The 27,481-nt window shown below is 46.2% G+C and overlaps 1 protein-coding gene across 1 annotated transcript in view; it reads right to left on the reverse strand.

Annotated features, from left to right (window-relative positions):
* Positions 1–9,357: 9,357 nt before the first annotated feature.
* LOC149343221 (sodium/potassium/calcium exchanger 5-like) overlaps positions 9,358–27,481 on the reverse strand; it is a 53,198-nt gene continuing 35,074 nt past the window's right edge. The window contains exons 4-11 of the mRNA XM_089545770.1: positions 26,094–26,177; positions 23,632–23,738; positions 22,788–22,888; positions 21,486–21,576; positions 19,843–20,146; positions 15,613–15,870; positions 13,588–13,689; positions 9,358–12,952 (exon numbers count right to left, since the gene is read on the reverse strand). Of these exons, the coding sequence (XP_089401896.1) occupies positions 12,630–12,952; positions 13,588–13,689; positions 15,613–15,870; positions 19,843–20,146; positions 21,486–21,576; positions 22,788–22,888; positions 23,632–23,738; positions 26,094–26,177 (1,370 nt within the window). The 3' untranslated portion in view covers positions 9,358–12,629. The remainder of the gene's footprint in view (positions 12,953–13,587; positions 13,690–15,612; positions 15,871–19,842; positions 20,147–21,485; positions 21,577–22,787; positions 22,889–23,631; positions 23,739–26,093; positions 26,178–27,481) is intronic.

Here is a 27,481-nt window from a genome sequence, read left to right on the forward strand (position 1 = left end):
GCAACGGCGACCAGTAGTGCGTCATCGGCAGGGCCGATGCGATAGCCGGCCGCAGTCAGTCGCTTTGCCCGCCCTCACGCACGCACGCGCGGAGCCGCACATACGAATTTGCCGGGCGCGGCGTAAACACACAAGGCCTCATTGTCTGCGGGCAAGCAAGCACGATCACCCCCTCCTCCGTCCGGTCGCGGACTTTGCCGTAGATATCGCTTCGCTGCCGTCATCGGCTGGGGCAGCGCTTTTGTCTTCCTTCTCGAATGCGCATTTTGTGCTCTATTTTTGAAGCGACGGCCCTGGCCAGTCGCTTAGCTCGCCGGACAGCGAAAGGCCTTGCAAAAAGAACATGAGGCAAGCAGGAAACCGCCTCCGGAAGGCACCGGTTCCTCCAGTACGTTTGTTCGGCAATAGACGATAAGATTTTGCTCGCCGTTCAAAAGCACGAGATACACTCCATTCACCGGCCGTTATGGATAGCAGGTAGACAGTGCTACTGCGGCGCTTCTTTATTTCTAAACTACCTGACAAAAATTACTTTATATATGCAGTATGTCTCACTCGTGCTAATGAGTGGCTGAGGGGTTCTTTCATTTAAAAGAAAAAATTTTACGCGCTTAAGCTTCCCTGCCCGCTCTAGACAAAGTCGGAATAACTCAGCGCTTGGGCGTGGTCGTCTAGCACTCGCTTTTCAAACTTGTCCGGTCCGTAATTAAGCGTATTCTTGCAGCGCACAGCTGGCGGAAAGTAGCATGCCACGACCACGGCTAAGAAAGCCTCTTTCGATTTTAATTGCCTTTATATATCTCTCAATCGGGTCTGTGGACATCAAAGCATCGCTTGGTGCGATATGGTTATGCACTCGCTCATGAAAATCTGTCCGAGCCCGACCCTTCGCTCTGACCCCTGAACTACAGCGCCCGAAAAGAGCGAGCCGCCTTCCAAAAGAATCGCAGATAGTTCCTGAAATACCATAGCCTGAACCACCGAACCCTCTTGAGTTTCACGGCCCCCCTCACATGCTAGGGAGGAACATACATTCGTGAAGCCCAACTGCCTGAAAGACCACAGTCTAAAAAACCACCTCACCTCGCCTTTCAGCGTGCACCTGGCATGCCGAGAAGGAAAATACATAGGCCAAGCACGGCCGTTGTCATTCCCGTATAACCCTAATAGTATACCGCTTTTCGTACTGATCTCACATCCGTCATTCTGGGTCCTAGCTAGCCCCCCAGCTAGGAGGGTGCGGTGGGGAGGTTGCTGTTGGATGGCGCTTTCGAAGAGTGGCGGCTTCACTCTCCTAGATTAGAGACAGGCAGGAACACGTCAGCTTTTTCGCATTGTGACAGGGGTACTGTTTACGTAGTAAAACAACTGTGCGCATTATAACCATCTCCCTGCGGATGCTCAGAAAGTAAGTGTCCTTTAAAAACGTCAGGAGTAGCTTTGCTACAGCGCGTTCCTAAGCCCGCGATGCCTGAGGGAACACAATGGGAATGACTGTCCAGTGTCAGATTCCACCTCCTATCTTTGCTCAACAATGTCTCGCGCTCTTCACGAAGACACAGGCACACTCAAAAACCCTATTCATGTACACAGGTGATGCGACACAATAGATACAAATTCTTTTTTTTTTATCCTCAAACACAGGCAGAGCATTCGAGCACAGAATGAATGTAAGGCTGATCTCGCCTGCCTCTTAGCACCCCCAGTATGATCCCCGCATATGACAAGAAACGAAAAATTCGGCAGAAACACTCGAGGCTGCTTATACGTGGGAATGCGAAAGCGCGCCTCGATGACACCAAAACGAAATCGACGCGATGAAAAAATTGACAATGCCGCCAGGTATGACACCACCCACACACATACGCGTGCGTATGACACAACTCGCAACGCTGTACGACAAGCGGTTGCAGCACAATTTTCTTGCAAAAGACTGGGAAGGCATGCAATTGAAGGAGCATTTGTCGTCGGTTCAAATCCCTGTCGCAAGCTAGTCTTTAAGTTTACTAGCACATGTGAGCTATACGCAACGAGAAACCATACCACTCCTTGCGGAACGCTGTACGACAAACTGTTGCCATCACAATTTTGGTACGAATATAGTCAGGAAAACTGGCGCCACATTGAGGCCAGCCTGAAGGGGTATATATAGACGTACGACATTTGTACGGCTGCCTCAAATGGCGAAGCTTAGCTTGCTGTGCGCGTCCTGCGGCTGGTTGATCAGGTCGCCATATTTTGCTTGCCATCTCTGGGATTTTCTGTACTGTCTGCGAGTACACACACAAAGGACGCAGGCTTTTCTCGTGATGAGACTATTTTAATGCTTTCTCATTAAAACAGGAGGAATTAAGAAGTGTCGTCGAAAATTTTTCAGATCTCCCTGTGACAGCCACCTCGTCATGGTGAGCAGAGATGGAGGACATCGAATCGATAAAATTTACAGATGTTCCTACGACACCCACCTCGTCATAATAAAGAGATATCGATGAAATGGAGTTGATAAAATCTGCAAATGCCACTATGACAGCCACGTCATCATAGTAAGCAAAAATGGAGGAAAATGAATGGATAAAATTTGAGGATGCTCCTATGACAGCCGCCTAGTCATGGTAAAGAAAGATGGAGGCAATTGAATCGATAAAGTCTGTAGATGCTCCTATGACAGCCACGTCGTCATAGTGAACACAGATGGAGGAAATTGAATTGATAAAGTCTGCAGATGCCCCTATGACAGCCACGTCATCATAGTAAGCAGAGATGGAGGAAATTGAATCGATAAATTTTGAAGTTGCTCCTATGACAGCCGCCTAGTCATGGTAAACATAGATGGAGGAAATTGAATCAATAAAGTCTGCAGATGCTCCTATGACAGCCACGTCATCATAGTAAGCAGAGATGGAGGAAATTGAATCGATAAATTTTGAAGTTGCTCCTATGACAGCCGCCTAGTCATGGTAAACATAGATGGGGAAAATTGAATCGATAAAGTCTGCAGATGCCCCTATGACAGCCACGTCATCTCAGTAAGCAGCGATGGAGGAAATTGAATCGATAAATTTTGAAGATGCTCCTATGACAGCCGCCTAGTCATGGTAAACATTGATAGAGGAAATTGAATCGATAAAATCGGCAGATGCCCCTATGACAGCCACCTCGTCACAGTAAACAGAAATCGATTAAATGGAATCGATAAATTTTGAAGATGCTCCTATAGCAGCCACCTAGTCATGGTAAACAGAGATGGAGGAAATGGAATTACTAAATTCTGCAGATGCCCCTATGGCACCACCTTCAACAGAGACGGAGGAAAGGGAATCGGTGAATTTCGCAGACGTCTCTATGACAACCACCTCATCATGATCAACAGAGGATAGATTTTGCAGGTGCCCCTAGACAGCCGTCCCGTCATTGCGAACATAAACGAAGAAAATGGACTCGAAGAAGTTGACAACAAGGTATAAGAAGGGAAGAGACATGGTACGAACTCACGGACAACGGGCAATCAGAAAACACTCAGCAACATACTCTAACTGCAAAGGTCAGTCGGGAAGGCACCTACACATGTTGAACGCAATTCGTAGTACCTCAACTGGGCCTCCTAAAGTTAGTGCTTGTCAGTAAATGCGCTTTCACGCACGTTTTTCCGAGCAATACGAGTACCCCACCAAGCCATCCCCTCACCTTCCCAAAGCAACATTAATTCCCACAATACTAAGAATACTTCATTCAATGCCGGCGAGTATGCCACCTTTTTCCGCACCACACTAATATGGAAACGTTGCCTGCCTTCAGAGAAAACAATCAAATATGCAATCAAGCCTAGTCCACCAGCGTTGTGTCTAGAAACTCCGGATTGTTCAAAAAGATGGCTACGTCACACGGGGACCGGTGGAATTTAAAAGTGCTTAAGGCATTAGAAAACCTTGATTTGAAGAAAATAGCGCCAGAGCATGCAAACCACGAAAAGACAAGGACGAGACACAAAGCGCTAACTCACAACTAATTTTATTGAAACCATGGCAGCGCCTTTATATGGCGAAGTTTCACTGAAAAAGAGGGAGGAGGGCAGGAAAGGTAAAGATATCAAAGCGACCATCACAGCGAGCACACATGAGCAAGCGGTAGCAAAAACAAAAAGTTAACAAAGATTATTTAAGGGCGGCATCTAAGAATTCGAACTCGGATGAAAAAAGTGAAACAGATGGGGTGCTGACACACCTATTGCCAAGTTTTCTTATGTTAAAAGCCTCCAGACATTCACGTGCCTTCTTATCTGCGCTTTTGCCAAGAATCTTAGTCTGACTGAATCGTGCCTCGCATCCGTCGCAACCCATAATATGCGCTACCAAATGTGCATATTTATCCTTTAAATCTGATAAATTTCGGGCATGTTCCCCCAAGCGCTCGTTGATGCAACGCCCAGTCTGGCCGACATAGGTCTTCCCACACGTTAAGGGGATAGCATAGACCACTCCTGCGGAACACATGATGAATGGAGAGGCGTGCCTTATCTGGCAACCCCGCTTTCTTGAGCTGCAAATACGGGGGCACAGCTTTTTCAGCTTGTTGGGGGCGGAAAAAACGACACTCACCCCATGCCTATTGGCCACTTTCTTCAAGTTGTGAGCAGTTTTGTGCAAGTAAGGCACGAGTTCGAATTCTTAGATGCCGCCCTTAAATAATCTTTGTTAACTTTTTTGTTTTTGTTTTGGTTACCGCCTGCTCATGTGTGCTCGCTGTGATGGTCGCTTTGAAATCTTTACCTTTCCTGGCCTCCTCCCTCTTTTTCAGTGAAACTTCGCCATATAAAGGCGCTGCCTGGTTTCAATAAAATTAGTTGTGAGTTAGCGCTTTGTGTCTCGTCCTTGTCTTTTCGTGGTTTGCATGCTCTGGCGCTATTTTCTTCAAATCAAGTATGCACCAACTCGCCCAAGAAGAAGTGTTAATGCATTAGAAAACCATTCATTAAAAGGTCGCAACTAGGCTCAAACTGTCATTCGGAGATGTAAGTATATAAAGTACGGATCGCGGTGAGACCGCGGAGGAGTCCTAGTAGTTTGTGCATCCGCCTCGTATGCGGGAGGTGCCGGCTTCGATCCCCAGTGCTGCCGGGTACACACAGCTGATACAATTACGTACAAGCCTTCCCCTGGCCTGGTGCTCGGCTTCTCTCGGGTGAAATACTCCTAAAATGGATCTTTGACCCCACCTTTTGAATAGAAACTACGTTGTTTCTTGCTGCTGTTTGTCAAAAGTTGCCCCTGCACCAATAAAATTAGTTATCATCATCATCAACTGCGCTGAAAGGAAAATTGAAGTTATTAGTCGAGTATGAAACCTCTTGCCAACGCAGGCAGGTCTGTACGCATGGGTTAACGCGGGGGCTTCTTTGTATGTCGTATGGTCCTTCGCATAATGACTGTGGTTGTGAAAGAGAAAAAATGTCCGTGTCTATGTGGGCAAGAGGAGCCGCTGACGGCACCCATTAACGCTTTTGCATCATAGCCACGGAGCCACGCCATAGCCACGTCATAGTTACGTCACGGAGCTTAAATGTCCTCCAATATCTTTCTCTTTTCTGTTAAATGTACTCTCAGTTCCACCTTTTGGTTACAAATTCTAAGGGGCTGCTTTCAAGTTTTTCAAATTTTATGAGCTGGTTTGTGTCGGTTCAGCGATTCACGCTCCAAAATTAGAGACCGATTGCAGGTGTTGTAGCGCATGATTCCGAACTATGTAATGTAATACCCTTTTCCCTCTACCTTCGCTATTGGAAGAAACTTGTATTTGAGTACTTTGGCGTAAAGCTGCCGTCAAGCATACCAAGCAATTTTGGACAAAACCATTTTTGAACAGGAAAGATTTTACGAACGCAATTTTTTCATATATTGTAACGTTTCATTATAACAATCAGTATATCCGCAGTTGTTCCCTCGGTTTCTTGCTTTTTTTGGCTATTAACGTTTTTCCTGTCGTAAAAAGTTTCTCTCATTGGTTTTCTGTGGCGGTCTCAAGTACACAATGCGAGCGACGGAAAAACTTTAAAAGAAAGATTCCGCTACGCATCGGAAGAATCGACATTGCCTTCAATATTTCATACGAATACTTTACAACATTGTAATATTCAAAGTTTTTTTGCAGAAACTCAATAGATGAGTAAAGCCTCTGCGCCAAAGATAGTACCCTCGTTTCCTCTCAATAGCGCATCGTTTATGTCGCTGGTACATACGTAAGACCAAATCTGTTGTCGTTTTGTACAGGTGCCTCAATTGTAGTCAGTTGTTTTAAACGAATATTTGCATAAGCATTAAGAACCCTACTCGATGGCTCAGTGGCTTTGGCTTTCGGCTGCTGATCTCAAGGTCGCGGGTGCGACCCTGGCAGCGGCGGCTGTATGTTGATGGAGGCAAAATACATAACCTCTCGTGTGCTATGCGATGTCAGGACCTCAAGTTCTCTGAATTAATCCGCCGCCCTCGACTACGGTGTTCCTTATAGCCGTTCTTCGGGATGTCTTCGGGATGTCTTCGGGATGTTCAACCCAATAATTTATAATTTGCATAAACATGAAAATAACATAAATCAGTAGCCTTTTTGCATTGAAAAACTTTAGTGTAAAGCAACTTGAGATACGTGGTCGGCCTCCGCGCTGAAACGTATCGTTAGCTAATGATATAATCATTCATACGCCTTTACTAAAGCCGACCGACGCAAAGATGCATTGCACTCGGTTTCAGGACAATGAATAAGCAGCCAAAAACAATCAGTTCACAAACTTATTACATTTTATCTCCTGTCCCGAGAGTAGCGAGCGGCATATTTAATCGCAGCAGAGTGAAAGCGCGGCCTATTGGCCTCAACTTAAGACCTTCTGATCTAAGCGAGCTTGCGAAGAACGAAATGTCGGTGAACGGACCTTCTGTCATTTGTGATAAGATAACATTATTCGCTTCACAGACGAAACATGGTAATGACAGAACGACCACTTCCGTCCTCCTCCCAAAGATAACGGAAAGTTATGGAGCAAACATATATGCGCAAACCTGCGAAGCATTGTTCAAGTGCATATTAGATTGCCCTCCAGCAGCACCTGACTTCCATCATATCACGAAGCAAGTTGCGGTCTACCGATAATGCTACGGCACATGCGCGTGATGGATATGCGCACTTACAGAAGACACGCCGCAGACACCCTATTGACAACTTGTGGTCGATAGCACATCCAGTTCATGTGCTTAGACATGGGCGCTCTTTGCAGGCAAAGTGCATTAATGAACGAAGGTCGTACAGAAAGCAATTATCAACAATTTTTTGTACGTAAGTCACTTTAGTTGGCTGGTTTTATGGGTGCTTAACGTCCTAAAGCGACACAGGTTATAAGGTACACCGTAGTGGAGGGCTCCCGATAATTTCAACTACCTGGGGTTCTAAAACGTGCACTGACATCGCACAGTACACGGGCCTCTAGCATTTCGCATCCATCGAAATGCGACCGCCGCGGTCAGGATCGAACCCGCGTCTTTCTTGTCAGCAGCCGAGCCCCATAACCACAGAGTCACCACAGAGGCGTTTTCGTACGCAGGCCTCAAAGTGGATAAGAATTGGAATTGGAGAAATGAGTCATTTCTACTGAAATGTTGCCTTCTCACTGGGCAGCTGTCAAGCGCTTCGCGTTTGTCACCGACATGGGGTAATGAGCCACACCTCGAGGGGCACTCCCCTGTCTTTCTAAGAAAGCCATGAAGTCGCGGGGAAAGAAATTTTCCTTTTCCCCGCTTTTATTTTTTGTCGTTCCCTCCTTCGGAACACCTGCATCCACGTTAGGGGATCGAGTTTTCAAGTTGTAACCTATTCTCTTTTTTTTCACTCCCCCCCCCTCCTCACTATTGTTTGCAATTGTGCTTTATGCTTTTTCCTGTACCTCGCGGATGCTATAAAAGCTGCTTGTTTCGAATACTGTAATACACTCGAAAAAGGCTGGTCCTCCAGCCGGAACGTCGTGAATTAAATCTTGTTGCTTTTCAATTTCTGGTGACTGTATATATATATATATATATATATATATATATATATATATAGGTTGCGAAAGCATGCAGTACTTGACTGCTTACAAGAATATATAGCGAAGTATACGCTTTGTTAAAGGAAACATATTTATTCGACTTGACGTTTCGATCGGAAGACCGATCTTCTTCAGGATGTTTCCTTTAACGAAGCGTATACTTCGCTATATATATATATATATATATTTCATCAATTCCTGTAATGATGATTCATTACTTTTCTACATAATCATCATCAGCCTTAACAGGCCCACTGCGGAACAGTCATCATCGCATTATATGCCCTGCCCATGCCCATTTCTTCTCGATCTCACCTAGGATATGATTAATTCTGTTTTGTTCCCTCACTTACTTTGCTTTCTTCCTGTCTCTTAATGTTGTATCTGTCATTACCCTTCCGATGGCCGGTTGCTCTGTGAGTATTGTAAAGATGCAGCTATTATATACTCTTCTCTGGAGCGATACTGGTAAGCTGCTATTCATCACTCGATAGTTTCTGCCAGATGCACTCCTCCCATTCTTTGTATGGTCGCTGTGTTGCCAGATCTCCAAGCATCTTCGCGTATCGTCTATTAGCAAGAAAAATTGTAAAATACATAAATTTAATTAAGATGAGCCCATAAAATTGAAAGACATGCAAATATCATGAAATAAAAAATGGCTAACAGGTGTCAAGTGAACAAAATGTTTCAGAATAAAGTGATTATAGGCTGCAGATGAAAATAGGGTTACACCTCAATATATTCTTAGCTAAAAAAAAGAAAATTTACACTAACAAAAAGTCCTGTATCAATGCCCGAAACAGTTTCTTAACGTTGACATACTCATACAAATGTCCTACGATCAAATAAGAGTAAAATGTCTTTGGGGACATTAATCTAGGAAGAAAAAAAATCTGCAAACAAGCAGGCGTCATTCCTGTATAATGTAATCGTAAAAACTCGACGATGTTCTTGTGATCAAAGCATCGAATGACATGCCTCCGCACTTGCGGTATCTTTCATGGCTCATCTGCTTTAGTTCATGGTTTTTGCTAAGGATGAGCATCTAGACTTATTCTTTTTGACTGAAATCGTATTGCCTTTATGCAGAATAGAACCCGATAATATAGCTTTATCTTGTCACCTATTTGGCTTCATTGCGCAGTGCCATGCGCGGGAAGAGGGAAAGTAGGGGAGGTAGGGGTAGGTGCAGGTTGCTTTTCGGGCAAAATGCCTGTCTCTTTAAGGATTGAACGGGCATGTACTTACGCGAAGAAGACGGGACATAACAAAGGAACACACACGACATATACAGAGCGCAACTTCCAACTGGTTTATTTTCGTATAAGGCAGATACATTTATACCGACGCTGGGCAATCGCAAGATTAACAGGCAAATATACGCACTGTTCATGTCAGAATCCCGCCGCAAAGTGTGCCACCATATAGCAAAACGTATAAAATTGATAACCTTCAATACAATAATCAAATACAAGAAAAGACCATGACACAGACAAGGAAAGATGATGCATGAGGTGAACGATGAACATAGCAAAAAACATCTCTTAGCAAAAGCAGTGTCAAAGCAAATAAAAACAATAAAGCTGTCAATGTGTAAAATCTGCTTATCGTAGCAATAGCAGTGTCAAAAGGTAAGAAACAAATAGAAGCCGACACTTGGCAGCCGGATGTTGACATGAACAGTGCGTATATTTGCCTCTTAATCTTGGGATTGTCCAGCGCCGGTATAAATATATCTGCCTTCTACGAAAATAAACTAGTTGGAAGTTGCGCTCTGTATATGTCGTGTGTGTTCCTTTATTCTGTACCCGTTCAAAGATGAACCAACTCGCCCAAACAAGTTTTACTTTTACTTCTTTAAGGATTGTAGGGCGAAATTTTGGTCGCATAATGCAGACCCGCAAATAACCAACCATAGAGCTGCGAACATCCTTATTAGATCTTAGGCGGCACAAAAATCAGTAAACCAGCAGCAGGTATAATACGATGCTCCGCGGTGAACAGCAGTTGATGTGTTGGGCTGTTTTCTTGAAGTATTCGCCATCAAAAATAAAGCCAGACTAGCTTGCAACGTTCTAGGGTTCACTGCTCCTATTTCCATTGAAAAGAATTTACGCAGAAAGCCAAGAAAAAATTACTGCACCGAGGTTGTTTTCAAGAAGGTCAAGCTATCTGAGAATTTGTGACACTTGCTGTGAAAAGTTGCGTTCAGTCACGCGCCCAAAATTCCCCGCTTCGTAGGAAAGTTGCAAATTACTTCAAAAGTGAACGTTGATTTCTTGGACCCCATAAGTGATAGCGTAACAAGGTGAAAAGTACACTAGGAGCTTTAAACTAACATGCGATATCTATCTGAGGGCCCGGTAAGAGAATAGTTAATAACCAAAGTTTAAATTCCCCAAGTTACGGTCACTTGGCCGGACCGTGATGGGTCAGTCATTCAGGCCTAAAGCCGCAAACTAAACTTGGGCTAGTCTGGCAGCACTACATTAGAAGAAAGCTAGCAGTGTACTCTGAGAGCGAAAAGACAAAACTTTGCTATGCTACAGCACGGCGTTTATTTCAAAATGGCAATAAATGCATCGCAACAGTTTGATGGATCATCGCGTGTAAGAAATGAAAACAATACTAAACGATGGACCTCTAGTATTGTACAAACCAGCCCACAGTCGTCAAACATTAAGTGTACGCATGCCATAAACAAAACGATCCCATGGCAGTGTTAGGTTAATGAAGACTAGTGACTACTATGCTAAGCTTCTCCCCAGAATATTGTCCTATGTTTACCTGATGTATAGATCGTGCACATATATTCCTCCCCATGTTTCAGCACTAAAGAACATCGGACTGATCAGGGTGTATCGGACAGACTCTACACATAGTCATCTTGGGGCTCCGGATATTACGACTTATTCCCATAGCGTAAAGCCTTTAAAGGCAGCTTAACTTTCTCAAAGCACTTCCACAGTTCAGCTTGTAATTACAGTACAAGAAGTAATGAAGGAATTAGTATAAATTCTAGCACGTAAAAGAATGGTAAGTGATCACAGTATTACACAAATCTCATTTATCAACATATGTCTCAAAGCATACTCGCTGTATAACCTGAAACAGATGCCGCAGCTACACTGCAAGGCGACTTGCTACTGGAACCTAATCATCACGGTGAAACAAAAGAGAAAACTCGGTGGACGTTTAAGTCAGTGCCTGATGAAATGTAATATGACGTTTGACAATGATTTTCCGAATGTATCAGGACACAAGGGGAGAGGGGGAGGCTAATTGCCCCAAGGAATTAGGAAGATGGTTTATTCAATGCCGTTTTAGATATAAAGTTATCCTCGATCCACAAATGATCAAATTTTCATTTATATTCATGCAGCCACAAACGATTAAGTGCTACAAGCTAAGAGCTTCCATCCAACGTTTCAACGTCCTGAGCATTACAGGGGCAAACTCGCTGAGAAAGAAAGGGTGAGTCAGATGTTCTGTAAGTACCTCAAACTCTAAACAATCAAAGTTTGTTGTAAAATTAGCAATAAAGAAATATGCTTTTTTTTTTCTGGCCAAATTCTGCATAACACGAGCTGAAAAGTTGATTTGTTTCTTCCCAAGATTGACGCTCTAAAAACCCCTCTTTTATAAGTCAAATGCAGACTGGTTGCCTTGACCGCCTCACTTCAACAGAAGATAAGGAGAGCTGCTAAAGAACGTCAAGGTATTCAATCTCAGCCCTGCTGCAGCTACGTTGTTTACAAATATTTTGCGGACAGTGCTGTCTCATGTCTAAGTAATTAATTGCTTGACTGGCTCTTATAACCGCGCTGGATTCTAAAGGAAAGAATTAAATACAAAATACAGAGCTGTGTAAAGCTAACACGGTAGAGGACAGCTATCAAAATTGCCATTTTCGTTAACGCTTGCCGCCCCTATCATCTGCTGCCTCAAACCTTCCGATAAGTTCAGCTCAGCCTTGCATACAGCAAGCCCCGATAATGAGATATAACGCTGTTCCCCTCCACGGCACACTGACGCCCCGCAGTAGCGTTTCGTACAACTGAATGCAAAAATGATCAAAACACTACGGAAGCGTTTGTGCCAACACTCTGTACGCACCAGCAGTAAAACATGATTTTCATTTCATTCGTTCCACCTTTGCACAGTGTTCGGACCTACAGATGTCGACGTAAAAATAACGTGCGCAAAAACACAAACACATTGTCTCGCTCTTTCGGATGTACACAACCACTGGGAGAACATAGCCGCAGGCGGCGAGATCACGCAGGTCCACGTGTATTCAGAAAACACTAGCCCGTCCATCACGACTGTACTTGTACAGACATAAAGAGTGCACGTTGTTCTCCTAGTAGACCATCGCCGGCCGCGGCAGGTAAAACATTGGCGCTGTTCCACCATAGCAAGTGGTCCACAAGGCTTTGCGCACGCCTACATCTGTCCGGAATGCGAGAAGCCCGGTCCGCACACACTGCGAAGCTTCCACAGCATCTACACACGCACGCACAACACTCATAACGGACAGTTTCGTACAGGGCGATCAGTCTCATTCCCTGCACGTGGGAGGGTTGAAATTACCGAAGTAGTTCAGTTCGTAGCAGCATGCCAGCGTCAGAAAGGCGACGTACAGTGCGAGGCAGACGAGGCCTACTCGCCAGTTGAGGCGCCATCTGGCAGCGCACAGAGTGACTAACATGAGCACAGTAGTTCCCAGCAGTGTGAGCGTCGTGTAGGTGAGTGCGCCGCTGTTGATGTGCAGTTGACCGCCGCTGTTGGAGAGAGTCTTGATCAGCCAGGGCAGGCCCAAGCAGAACAGGATGTCGAATATGTTGCTGCCGATGAGGTTGCTGAACGCCATGTTGCCGCAACCTGCGTAAAAAAGGCCATGCTTCTCTGGAATTCGCGGCTTATTTTCGCAGCCTTCGAACAAACGAACGCCTAGGCAGGCGCTGCAGTTCATGTTTAGGCGTCTCGTGCGAACAAAAAGACAACTCTATGTCAGGGTCCGTCTAGGTATAATGTATTAGGCTGAACTTGCATGTATTCAATAGGCGCATAGCACAACACACGGAGGTAGATCAGCACACAGTCAATAAATAAATATCTCGCACAAAAGAAGTAATGGGTGCCAACATACCTCTCACACCGTTTTTTCGGTGCACCTTTATCATGCCGAGCTCAGCATTAAAATGTACTAAAATACTCCAACAATGGCAAACAGGCCATCCTTGGCAGCCATACGTTCAGAACGAGCATCTTTCACTGTTGCGCATCTGAGCCTGGCGCGGCTAGTGACGTTGGAGCTGTACTGGAATGGTGCTCGCTCAACGCTAAGCTCCAACCGTAGTTGAAATAGAAAAGACTGCCAACCTTTTGGCATTATGGCTAATAATGCAGAGGCACTAGGATGAGTCATTATCCTGCGGCGTTTCAACAAACTAACATTTTCATATATCAAGATTCTTTACTGTACTTTTCAAGAGGAAAGGATAAGCGGAGCTCACCCATTTTCACAATGAGGACGGTGGTGATGATTTCAGGTACGCTGATCCCTGCAGCCAGGATAGTGAGCCCGGACACCGAATCTGGTATGTTTAGAGTGTAGCCTGGACCAAAAAAAAAAAATATGTGACAAAAATATGCGCAAGCATTGCATAGTTTGTGCAGGCATTTTATTAATTTGCAAACAGCACCTTAAAGCACGTGGATACTGTACCACACCGCGTAATTGTTTGGCGCATATCAGTTCCCATCTCTCATAGGTGAACCTGACACTTACGTACAGATAAATTTATATGTGGAGACTCTTGGTGTTTTGAATCAAAAGCATTAGCATAGCACATAAGAAAATTCTGTGTATTTATATGCCGTTTGAACCAAACTACTGCGAGCTGTAAGGTATTTGTAACTTTGCTATGATGCTTTGAAATATAGCAGCAACCGTTGTGAATTCCTTATCTGTAATGACTACTGCTACTGCTCAATTAATTCTTCAGAGACACTTGACTCCGGTTATCTCTGAATGTTCGCGACGAAATATCGACCCAAGTTGCTTCGCGCCACCCAATTGCACAATTGTGGCTGCTGTACTAGATATCGGCTCGAAGGTAACCCAGAAGATTCACGCTAAAACAATGGACAATGTAAATATCTAGTTGCCAAACTAGTACGCGAGTGACGACCACCATGCGAGACCGACACAGTTTCCTCAGGGACAGATTGATTACACAAGGACGCATTCGTCATTTTCATCTACAACCGGAATATCCTACGATTGCTAAGACTTATATCGTTGAAAAGTAAACGCAAACCGAGTCGTACTTGAGCAACGCCCTGTTTATTCGCGACCTTCTGCCGAACCCAGACTTCTGGTGGGAGCGAGACTGTCAGAGGGTTTCGCCCAGTAACGAGAGCTTATGGCGTCGAATGGGCAGGATGCACATGCACGAACAAAAGAGGGGTGACGCGGCGCACGGGCTTCCGGCGAGTATCACCTATCACGGTCGCGTTCTCACGGTACACGTTCCCGTACGCGATACAGCAGTGGCTGCCTATTCCCAGGGCGCAGGCTGGCGCTCTTGTGCATCCATAAAATAAATTACGAACGCGAATCATCCGCAGAATACAGTTACACTATTTTTAGCCCTTTAAAAAGACGAAATTAGTGAATTTTTCCCCCCAGCAAGCAGTCATATGAAATCGCTTCGCGCTGGCTCTTTCTTACGTGATGTCGAAGCTCTATACCAGCACAAATCCAAGACTGTGAGACGTCAGGTTTACATGCACAAGACCGGATTCGTATATTGCGAAAAGGTTTATAGTAGTGTCTTGGTAAGATTTAATAATAATCAATTCAGCGAAACGCCCGTCCTTATCGGTCACTTGACATCCGGTGTGGCCTACAGATAAGCCCTAGTTGTCTTGCAGAAACCAATGCTAGGATTATGCCTCGCAAACAAGCACAAATATCTTCAATATCTTACATTCGATCGTGGGCAGCTTTTTCGCCGTTAGCAGCAAGTTCAGTGAACTCACAAACAATTCTAATATTGAGAAATCGGGAAAGCTAAAATCTGTCGGTATGCAACGTGGCACTGGCGAATACTAATAGCCAAGAGCCACGTTCCTGACACGCTTGACGCATCGACGTAAGGATGCTTTGGTGTCGCTGCAGCCTCGACAGCGGTGCCTGCTACTATCAATGGGAAATCTGTCAGAGTTGTCCGCTCATTTTACGTTTCATAGTGTCTTGCTATGTCGCAAGGCGAGCGATGGCGCGCCGTTTCACACTACTGTGCATAAAAGTAACAAAATCAAAAGTTCAATAAGTTTTCGTATTGTAGCGAGGCAGCTCCGCTAATAGATCATCGAAAGGGTCGGCACTTTCTGCCTGCCACTGTTTCACGTTAGTGGCGTCTCGCCTCCTTTATTTGCTGTTACGAAGGAGGTCAATAGAAACCTAGGCTAGCTCTTGCGCGGTGCACCATCTTCCCAAGAGAAGCAATTGCAGAGGATTGAAGCAGGCGTACCGATGACGGTCACCATCCAGGCGCAAAGATACGACAGCAGGCCTATCCAGACGACGGCCATGATGAAGGTGAGCGGGTAGAGGCGTGGCCACCGTCGGCAGTCCGGCACCGTCAGCCGCAGTAGCACGGACGCCGGAAGGCTGACCAGCCACCATGCGCGAGACAGGCACCCGCGACGGCCGGGTTTTCCGGTGCGGGACCGAGAGCACGAGCCCGCCTCCGAGGGCGCTGACGGCTTCATGAAGCCTACGTCGACATCTGCGGTAAAGGTACACAAAAAAGGGAATTCCCAGTGGTGAGCTCAATAGGAGTGCATGTAACAAAACGATCTAAGCAGAAACATTATGTCGCATTTGTTCCCGAGTGCGACGTGGGCGTTATCGTGTGCAAACGCCTAGGTTTTGGACAAACGTTAGTGGAATCGCCATGTAGGCTGAAATTGTGACGTTCGAAATCAGAAGATTTTGCTGCGAGTGGTGCGAGGTGGGAGTGCTGACCGGCGCACTGGGATCTCAAGGGATAGCTTAAAGAACATCACTACGGTCCACTAGACGGAGAACAGTAGGTTACAGAGATTTTGGAGCGCACATAAGTAAGAAGGAATGCAGAACTACAGTACACCGAGTGGCGTGAAATAAAGGTTCAGATGGTTCCTTAACTTCAGGAACTGCTCGTGGTGGCTCATTCAGCAGCAGCGGCGTAGAGGGGAAGGGCAATACACTTTATTTTTGTTTCTGCATCCGTTTCACTGACTTCAACCTATTTTTGTCGTTTAAACTTCTTTCACTGCACACCACGTTCTTCTTTCTTCGGGATGGTCTTAAAGATTCAGTCGTGCTAAATTACGACCACTACAACGCACAGAACTTGACTTGTAACCTCAGACAGTGTAACCAATCCTTTTCGTACAAGAGCACGAATCATCTCCTGCTTCCGCCAAAGGTACCACCAGGTTATGGCCTATTTATGTATGTACAGACGGAAACTGCTCAAACTGGCGTCACAGGTACTGCGGCTATTGCATATTGTTACGCGGCGGCCAGCCGAAGAATGAGGCGTGGTGAACGATGGCTATGAGATGATTTTAATGGCCGCTGGCCTAGCACGGGCGCTCCGTCCCGCGCCACTACCAGCTTCGTCTTCGTCACACTACCCGAGGCCTCCGAGCGATCGTCCCGATCGGTGACGAACAGACGGCGAAATGGCGATGGTCTTGAGTGAAGGATCGAACAATATGTAGAAGATGGTGCAGTGCTGGCCGCCACGATGAGAAAGATGAGAGAATGAGTCCCGGTCAACGAAGCATCCGGGCCGTAGGGTGCCAGGAGCTGACGGCCGAGGTCTCTGGACGCACCGAACGGCAGAGGTAGGGGGACGGTGTCTTCACGTTTGGGTCAGTGGGGTCTTGGGTCGGTGGGGTCTTGGGTCCGTCGGGTCTTGGGTCCGTCGGGTCTTGGGTCGTCGTGTAGTGTGGTCCGGGCGGGGGACGGGGCTGGGGTGAGCGTCGAGGTCGGTTCAGGTCGGTCGGGCTGGGGCATGGCCGTGCGGCGCTGACTAGGTACTCACGGCCGACGTCCACGGCAGGCCCAGGACGCCGAAGCTCCGTGACCAGGATGGCGATGAAGGGACCCCAGCACCTCACACCAAATGTTACGCGGCGGCCAGCCGAAGAATGAGGCGTGGTGAACGATGGCTATGAGATGATTTTAATGGCCGCTGGCCTAGCACGGGTCTTTAACAAAATCCCGGAAGAAACAACTGAATAATACAACTCAAGAAAAATGCAGGTGAGAAGAAAAACAGGAGGAAGAGGTGGTCGGGATGACCATACGAAAGAATCATGTCTGTTACAACCAGAACTTCATGTAACAAACAAACTGTTCAGTCGTAAAAAAGCGAAGTCTTGGTGTTTTGTGTGCCGTATAGTCGGACGATTAATCTGCAATAAAGAACGACAGCAAAACACAAATACTGGAATTTGAAGTGCTTCTGCTATCGGGCCCGTCGGGAATAAAATAAAAGACAGTGCATGACCTATTTAACGTAAGATTTCGTGACACTGGTGACTTTTTTTGTGTGTGTGCCCTCAATTGCTCGACCGGCAGCCGATAGCGAGTCCAATTGTGCGCGTTCGGAAAAATACCACGGCAGCAGCGAATGACGCATTCGCATCGACTTCCCTCTTATGCTCCGCTCTGTTTGTATATTGTTGTCACCATTAAGAAGAAAAAAATTCTGCGCCAATTGTATATTTCAAAGAGGCATTCTATTAAAAAGATGATGTGCAATTTAGATATACAGGGTGTCCCAGCTATATGTAGCCAAGCTTGTAAAACAGATGTTCCCTAGCCCCGTGAGACCAACTGAGGATTGTTAACAGTCGCGTGTCCTAGTCTGCGCTAGTTTCCCATTATACAAAAGTAGTTAATTAGCAGAGGCTAATTAGCTAACTTTTTATTATTGCCATAAGGAAGAAAGTGTCAATGCAGGAGTTGTAGATCTCATAGAAAAATAACCGTTTGCCGTGTTTGCAACCAAGTACCACTGATACAGCTTCTATTATTTGCCTTAAAAAGAAGCCCGCGAAATAAAAAAAGAACCACATGACAGGGAAGCAGTTTCAGCGCTCCCAAACAACCGGTCATGCAACGACATCCTCTTATGCTTGCAACGCTGCCCCGAACAGAGCTCGGCGTTTTGAGGTGGTGGCGAGATATGCGCCAGGAACTGCGTCATGGAAAGTAAGCGGGCGCTGCTTTTCAAGGAAGTGAAGCGCGGCTCGCATGGAGCGCTTTTTCACGTGAAGCCTCGCCTCGAGTGATAGGCATGTGGCCGTTCCGCCGAACTACCACCGTCACGCACTGAGGAAGGGGTCGCCCTAGCGCCCATGCGAGATTTGTTGGTTATATCTCGCAACCATCGCAAAACGCCGAACCCCGTTCGGGCAGCGTCGCAAAGAAAAGCGAATGTCACTACTTGACCTGTCGTCTGGGGGCGCTGAATTTGCTTCCTTATCACGTGGTTCTTTTTGTATTTCGCGGGCTTTCTTTTAGAGCAAATAAAAGACGCTGTATCAGTGGTACTTGGTTGACACGGAAACCGGTTATTTTTCTATGGGATCTGCAATTCCTGCCCTGACACTTTCTATGAAGAAGCCAATGCAAAACCAAGTCATAGCCACGGAGGTCGACATCAAAGCTCGAAAGATTTCGTGCACTTCAACGAAGAAGGCTAAAACAACTTATATTTCTGAGGCCGAACACTAACAGCAGTCAAATAAAAGTTTTGCGCAGGACAGCTTCGGTTTTGCTATCAATAAACCCCAGCTTCACCAATGAGATTCCAGGTTCACAGAAAATCCACTTTCTTTGAAATGTTTACGCACACCAGTCAAGACAAGTGCTCTCTGGACTACTATAAACACACACACTACGCTTGCGCTGCCGGTAACTAACTTGCTTTCCGCTCATACGCACAACAGTCTGGGGAACATTATGGTGAATCGAGGAAGTTCCTGTTGCGAATCTCAATTCTCGTAAAAAACAACCGCTTCAGCATCTAAAGAACGTGTGGCTCAAGCAACGAGAGAAGCACGTTGGATCCATACATGCTATCTCCTTTTGAAGAAAATCAGCGCAGCGACTGCAGCGGTAGTCGTTTCTCTTGCGGCCGCACCTGCAACATGCAACATTCCTCGAATAAAAGCTAATAAGGCGCCTTGCTACCTACTTACTTGCTAAGCACTGCACCGAAGTGAAGAAGCCACATGGAAATGAACCAGCACGGACTCTGCCCCAAATTTCTACCTAAGTCGGTGCCGTGCAATATGCGTGTATATGCCTGTCTGTATTGTGTAATTTCTAAGAAGGTGCAAACATGTCCTGTATGCTTTCTTTCTATGTTGTATGCTCGTTATAGCTGGCATCCACACTGCACTTATAAGCAGCCAGTAGCAAGCGACAACGTACAGTCGGGGACAGAAGTCTATAGGATGTCTGAGCGGCAGGCAAAGCAGAGAGCGTTATTTGCAAATGGCTCGAGACCACACCTGCGGACTTGAATGGCGGACTCGCGTGCTTAAGTGCGGTAGCAAAATGACGTAGCCGTTGGCGGACATTGCATCTATGCGCCTCGACTTCCTTTTGCGTGTGGTGGAGACTTTTTTTCTCTGTATAGTACCACCAACTGGCTCCAATCATAGCACGTCTGGCTGTGCAACTGTTGTCTCACCGCCGTTAATCTCAACCGCAGTGGTGTGACGGTCTGTAGTCGTCGGCTGGCGGGCGTTGTTGCAGTCGTCGTAGCCTCTCTCAGCAGCGGACCTCAGCCTCGCCTGGCTCTCGCTCCTCGGGATAACCGAGCCTGCTTCGGTTGGCTCCATCGTCGATGGCAAAGCCCCGCTTTTCGGGGATAGAAGAGGCGCCGCCACCTCATTGACTGTGGAAGCGCAGGGCGGCGTTGCCGACGCTGCGGACTTGTTTTTCCCATGCTGCCCTGCCTTCTCAGACTTGATGTACGCCACCAAGTCGTCCACCTGCATGGACAGCAGTCACGTCAAGGCGCATGAGGATTAGAATGCGCCATTATTGCTTTTACAGACAATTTGCGTGTTACGTACCGTATTTGTCAAAAGTAACCAGGCTGCATGGTTCGCTTCTAGCTTGTATAGTGGAGCCCTTGTGGCTTTCCTAAAGATCAAAACGTGTTGGAAGGTAAGAAGACCTCCAGTCCTTCCCTTCAACGACCATTTCAGCTTCAGGGAAGCTGTGAGGGCTCCACTGTACGAGCTAGAAGCAAACCATGCAGCCTGGTTACTTTTGACAAAGACTGTACGTAATGTTATTATAACAGAAGTTACTGAACACACTCATACGCGTGTGTCTGCACATCTGGCATCATGCTGTTTTAAGGTAAAGTATTTTTCTCCAGTGCCTGACACCGCCATGCTCAAAGGGAAGCAATGACAGCTGGCAGTGAGCTCGAAAGGAACAAAATATTGACAGTCTAATAACACAATATAGACGGATGCAACTGAAGAATGAAATCCAGAAGAGTGCACAGGGGGGCTAATTGGCATACGGCATTCTTTAAACATAAGACTGCGCCCTGGAAAGCGACACAGAAAAGAAGCACGCGGTACGAGCGTGGTCCCGTGTGGAAGAACGATGCGACAAACACCTTTCAGCGGAGGCCCTAAAGCCAATGCCGTCGACCAACTGTCATGACGGCGTGGCTAATCCCTTCACGAGATATCGCATGCGGCTGGTATAGGTAGCTCCCTGAAATGGGGTTAACCGGCAGCCCACGACAATCCGTCGACGCCATTGGCTCGAAGGCCTCCTTTGAGGGGCATTTGCCTCTTATTTCTTCAGTTGTATCCTACATGGCAAGGTATAAATACCGTAAGTTTAGCATTTGGCGGTATTAGTCTTCCTGGCACTGCTTTGTCCCTGTCTCCTTTCCCAGGAGAGTAACCGAGGCATGAATCCCCGCCAAAATTCCTTATCTCTGGCATCTCCAGACCCTTCCTTATCTAATCCACAATGGCAGATGCACCACATGTTGGGGGCTCCAATCTTCTGTCGGGCATGTTACTCTTGATTTTTTACCTGCATATACTGTACAATGTCCATTAAAAAATTGTATTTGTTAACCAAAGTGCTACCACTGTTCGGATAAAAAATTCGCTATGTTTGACCTCAAATGTATCTGCAAGAGACAAAACAATAACGGTGCTCTTGAACAGCCAGCGTAGAATGCGGGAAGTTTGCAAGGAAAACTCCTTAAAAATCTAGCCGCTTGTCACGTGATAACCTTATCATCATCATGTTTTATCAGGCTAAAAGCGGTACGTTTAATCGACATTGTCGCACCTGAGCGAGGGCAAGGTTCTTGAGCTGCGGGTTGTAATGCATCACCAGGACGTACACGCAGAACAGCAAGAGCAGGGAGGCTGCCTCGTACCTGTACAGACATGGACACACACGCATGCCATATGGACACGGCACGATGAAGCCTGTGTCATGCATAACAACAGAGTTCACGCCGCGTCTCTGTATTAGGTTTCTAGCTTTCACGAAATAACGCATTATCTCTGATTTAAGTGGCTTACGTATAGAAAGCGTCGCGCCAAATTACCTCTGAGGAGTTTAGTACCTGGCTACTTTTAAGATAAAGGGGGAAAATGGCACTCCAAGGGGAAAAATAGACCCGGTCAAAAATCTTTCCAAAAGTGAGTCATCTGAAAATTGAGTTAAGGAATCAAGCATGCGATGAACACTGAGAGCTAACTTTCGACTGTATTTCGCCAGGGGCGCTAACAGAATGAGAGCGAGAACGGATTAAAAGAATGTGACCAATTTTGAGCGCTGCAGCGCAAAAGACAAGGACAAAAGTGAGAGACCAGCTCGCCCGTTCAGCAATTGCATCGAAATATGAGCAACACTGTTCGTCGGTCTTCGAAGCGGCCTTTGAGCTTCAGTACTGCTTTCCCAAAAGTCCGCTTTGGGAAAGCAGACTTTATCTTTCCGCATGAGTTCTTAAATTGGATTGCTACACAGCAAGTCAACCTTCCTTCATCTCTCAACCGACCGGTCACTTCCTGGACTAGTGGCACATTTGCCATGACACCATGCTCCAACATCTCCTAGTCCTCCACATCGCCCTATATCACTGGAGCATCTAGGTGGCGCATCCTGCCACTGGCGTAGTACATAAGTCTTCGTTCTTTTAAATCCCCCCTTTGAAGAACATAGCTATGACAAGAACATGTAAATCATCAGGCACCGTAAGATCATGAGGCAGGTATCGGTCAAACTAATTACATTTCGCTTGACAATGTTCGGTCCACTGCAAAACAAATGCCTCTTCCACTGATTTCCAGTTAGCCCTGCTTGTGTCAGCCATGGTGACTCCACCACAGAATTTTTTCTGATATTATTACCCCACCCATTCCCGCTCCCTTGGAATCCTCCCTGTTACCGTAAGGCAGTAATGGATTCAGCTAATTAAATCTACCGCTCGAAAACCCTGACAAGAACTGATTAGTCCAACTGCATTCTAGAGAATTATTCAAACTATGCAGATGACATGATCCTCGGCCACCTTTACTTAATCAACGCGCCAAACTGCGCTCCCCAATAGATCGAAAGAGTGCGGCAAGCCATGTCGTATACCAGTAGACGGTGCTGTCGGAGATGCAGGCTGCAAGCACGCTGACGCTGGCCACGTACAGCAGGCAGTCCCGCACAATAGGGTACCATTCCAGCTGTACTGTCTGCAAAGCGGTGTTATTCCATCATCATCATCCTTATCTTCTCAAACATTAACAACGCTTTTGCAACAACTAAAATACGCGGCATATTACTTTTTCGACCTCGCCCTTACTGAGCGCTTGGTTGGCCGACATGAAGACTAAATCACAGCTCAGCGCTATTTCTATAACAAAGCCACCAAGCCGAAAACACCTTCACCCAAACAAACCAGCGTTCTAGCATTATTTACTCTAAAGTCCTTTCTCCGTCTCCCCTGAGGCGTGCTGCTTAAAGCAGTTCGCCGAAAGCGCGACTGCTCCCAGCTTTCTCAATGAGAGCGAAGGCAAACAGGAGTCGAAAGTGAGCCTCTTGTTAAACGCCAAAACCATTACGCTGCCTTGGGAACAATGAGCTCCCCGCCCGTCGAAAGCCTTCCCAAAAGGGCCACGCGTTGTCACCGAGCACGGAGTCTGGCGCCTGTGGTTTTGTGCGCAGTCGGCACGCTTCGAAAACATCCCGCACGCAGTGGGCACACAGCCACGTTTGATGGCCTGTAACGCCATTACGACAAGTCTAAGGTCCGTAGGCAAAGTGAGAAAGGGGTTCGGACCATCCATTTTATTTTGTGCTGACAAGTGGTTGAAGTATATGGGCATGCACCTCGGAAACAACATCACGTAAGGCAGGCAGAACACTACTGTCAGAAAAATTGTCCGCCGCTCGCTAGAGCGTACATAAGTGTATCGCAGGCACGAAGCTAGCTCACCGTGCAGAGCAAATAGATGCCCGTCACGCTGGTGACTCCGAGGATGTTGAACACTGCCGAGCCCACAATGGCGCCGACGCCGATGTCTCCCTCCGTTACAAAGGAACCTGCGTGATTAATTTTCTTTTCTCAACAAAGAGATAGGCCTAGCGCTGCCATCTAGCTCTCTTGCCTCACCATCTCCAAGCCGTTTCCGCAGAAACATACACGAAACCGGAGAAAAATGTCTTAGCAGAAAAGGTTTTTCTTGCCAGTCGTTCCAAGCCAAGCGGTGATAATAGATGAGTCTGAATTTTTCCTGCCTAGGTTTCTCTTCTTTTGTCGAAGATGTATCTTCCTGTCGACTCTGTCGACTAGTGCAGTCCTTAACCTTGATTCTAGAGGACGACGTACGCCCCCAGTGTAGTTTTCTTTTTTTTTTACTGCACTGAGCAACAAAAACAAACATGGTTATGGCCTGGGAATAGGCCTTGACCACGTTTCGCGCGTATACGACGCCTACGGATAGTGAATGTGTTCCGAGAGGTGCTTTATAAAGATTCCTCCTGATCCACATCCAATGCTCAGGAAAACATGTTCGTTATTGGCCTGTTACTTTTTTATACGCAGCTCCCGCCAAAAGCCGAACACTTCTACATACTTTTCTTGCATCCGCATACTCCACTCTCGCCGAAGTACTACGGTTGGTTTTCGAGCCATGAGTACATCTCACTAATCAACGTGTCATCTTCAGGGAAGTGCCTGCCTTTGACAGTTAACATACTAGGTATAAACTTGCTGAAACAACGTGGAAAAATATACGATTTTGGCAATATGTGAGGAGTTTCGTAGCCGTGTCAGTGCGGTACCATTAATGCAACTCGAGAAATGAGCGCCTTATGCTTGTATCGCCATAAAAAAAAAATTGGTTGCTTGATGCGCTAGTCGTTTTCAATGATTCTTTCATAATCTATCTAGTGGCGGATCCACATGGCAGAAAGTCTGTCATTGCTGATTCACATTGACCAGAAGATTTGCAAACGTCTCATTGACAGCCGACCATTACACCCGTGATCACTTGGGGTGCTTAGAGTTACAATTCTTCCACCGTTTAGACTGCGTGTTAATCTCCGGGTGATAATAATTAAGCCGTATTTTCATCCTGTGCAATTAGTTTGGTGAAAAAGTTCGCTGCCACATGGTTCAAAGGCCATGTCCAGGCGCCACCGATTCGCATCTTAAAGAGGGAAACACTAAAGGAGAACCCAACACTCTGAGACCTTTTTTTTTCGGCAAGATCCTGATCGCCGTTTTGCAGCGTCAGCTTTTATCGCCTGTACACACTCGTCCCTGGCATCTCGTGGTCGTCGGCCGCATGACCTCATCACATCACAACGTCGTACGAGCAATTGTCATCAATAACGTGATCAATGGATGATATGGACGATGGTGTCAATGAGTGATGAGCGATGACCATGACGTATTGGTCACTACGAGACCCATTAATTCTCAATGGGTCGTAAAAAACATTAACCCCCTGATACATACATAAGCCCATTGCACGATATGAAATTCTTGGCAGATGACGCTGAAATTCGTGCCATATTTCAGCAATGCTCCTCAGCTTTTTCTTTCCTATCTTTTCTTTTACCAGTGACCTTACATTATAGGCACTCTCTACTCTAGTCCAGAGTGCCTATAATGACATTTTAATAATGCCTATAATGTTAATAATGTCTACAGTGACATTTTTACTCCAGTAAAAATGCATCAATGGCTGACTGAGCTCGTCCTAGAATACTACGCACTTCTATTGATGCCTGGCCACGTTTTAACTGCCCGTACCAGGCTTTCTTAATATCATATGATGTAAATTCTCACGCACATGTCAATCATCGGCAAATTAAAAAAAGCCTATATTGCTCTTAAAAAACACGCACATACTGAAGGCTTCTCAATCTTTATGCCCCACTCAAACACCTTCGCATTTAAAAGCAAGGAAGGTTGCCAGTTGAGGGTGGAATTGTACTTTGGAGCACACACGAATATGCGCTTGTGCTAGTTAAATGTCGCCTGTCCACGATGAATGATAGCTGACAATAAAAAAATCAAAAATCCTCTATGAACAATCGTCCCACCCAAAAAAGAGTTTGGAAACGAAAACAACTTATAAAATAAAGATCAGTGAAAGAAAAGCCTTAAAAGAAATTGTGAGCTACAAACTGCTCGTAGTTTCCAAGCACACAAGGATTTGATCTTTTCTCAATATCTTTACTTATGATTCTTCGTCCTGGTCAACAAGAATGTAAGCTGCATTTTAATTGTTATTGATTAGATGTACTCTTTTTATTTGCTTTAGTTTTAATTTTAAAATAAGAAAGGCAGATTACAACCACAGTTGTCATTATCTTCTCAATATTCCAGTGATTTAGTCCTCTCCGCAGCATCGCATCTGTTCTGATCCTAATCAATCCTATGCTTACCAATGATGGCTGAGTACAGTTCAGGAGACGAAGTGCCCACAGCCATGACCGTAGCACCAGCGACGTCCGAGGATATATTCAGCGCTGTGGTATGAAAGAGGGAAGTAAAGGTGAGGCACGAATATACGAATAGTAAAACTTAATGAAAGAAGTCCTGCAGTGCCTCTACAGCCCGAAAGCGACACTGCTTCGACGCACAGCTTTGCCATTCTGCCTGTCTGTCGATCGTGACCTTTGCTCAGCAGAAGGCATACAATCATCAGCCTTACTACGCCCACTGCAGGGCAAAGGCATCTCCCATATCTCTCCAAATAACCCTGTCCTGTGCCAGCTGCGGCCCCCTTATCCCTACAAACTTCTTTATCTCACGAGCCTACCTAACTTTCTGCCGCCCCCTGCTACGCTTGCCGTTACCCTTAAGGACCAGCGGTTATCTTGCCTTCGCATTACATGCCCTGCCCAAACCCATTTCTTCCTCTTGACTTCAACTGGGATGTCATTAACCCGCGTTTGTTCCCTCACCCACTCTGGCCGCTTCCTGTCTTTCAACGTTACACTCATAAATTTCCTTTCCATAGCTCGCTGCGCTGTCCTCAATTTAGGTTGAACCGCTTTCGATATCCTACATGTTTCTGACCCATAGGTGAGTACCGGTAAGATAAAGTTGTTATGCACATTTCCCTTGATAGATATTGGTAGACTGCCATTCATTATCTGAGAGAACCTGTGAAATGCGCTCCACCCCATTCTTTTTCTTCGTTATTTCGCTCTGATGGTTCCGATCTGCGGTCACTACCTGCCCTAAGTAGATGTATTCTCTTACTACTTCCAGCTAAAAGGTTTGCCAGCCAACTTCAACTTTTGGCGTGCGTTTTTAATACCTTTTCTCATTGCTAACGTTTGTCGTTTGGTAGCACCTACTGCATTTTAAGAGTCTCAGTTTTTTCCTTGCCAACGTTCAGTATCACGCTGCGACTCGAATACACATCAGGCCCCATTTCCTCGGCCTCGTTCATCACTTGGTGATGCCCATGGCAACTGGAACTTGTCATTCTGCGCTCTGATCACTGATCTCCACTAGGGGAGCTGGATGTCGCATCGGGCGCCCGAAAGTGAAGCCACCGGAAGTAAGTGGCCTTGTCCCGGAAGTCAGCCTTTGGCAGTGCATGAAATCGAACCTCAGCACGGTTTTTCAGTTCCAGTTTTGTTTTCCCACTTAGCATTTCGTCTTGTCGTCGTTCTCGTCTTTTTACATGATAATGCCTACCTGTTGCGCCGTCAACTGAGCGAGGAGACCAGCGAAGTCTTAGGGAAAGACGTTTCAAAAATAAGGGTCCATTGCATCGCAATGGGACGGCACTAGCAGACGACAGGACGTCGCTACACGC

Source organism: Amblyomma mixtum, chromosome 5, assembly GCF_055824585.1.
Source record: "Amblyomma mixtum isolate Tamu chromosome 5, ASM5582458v1, whole genome shotgun sequence".
Lineage (NCBI taxonomy): Eukaryota > Metazoa > Arthropoda > Arachnida > Ixodida > Ixodidae > Amblyomma > Amblyomma mixtum.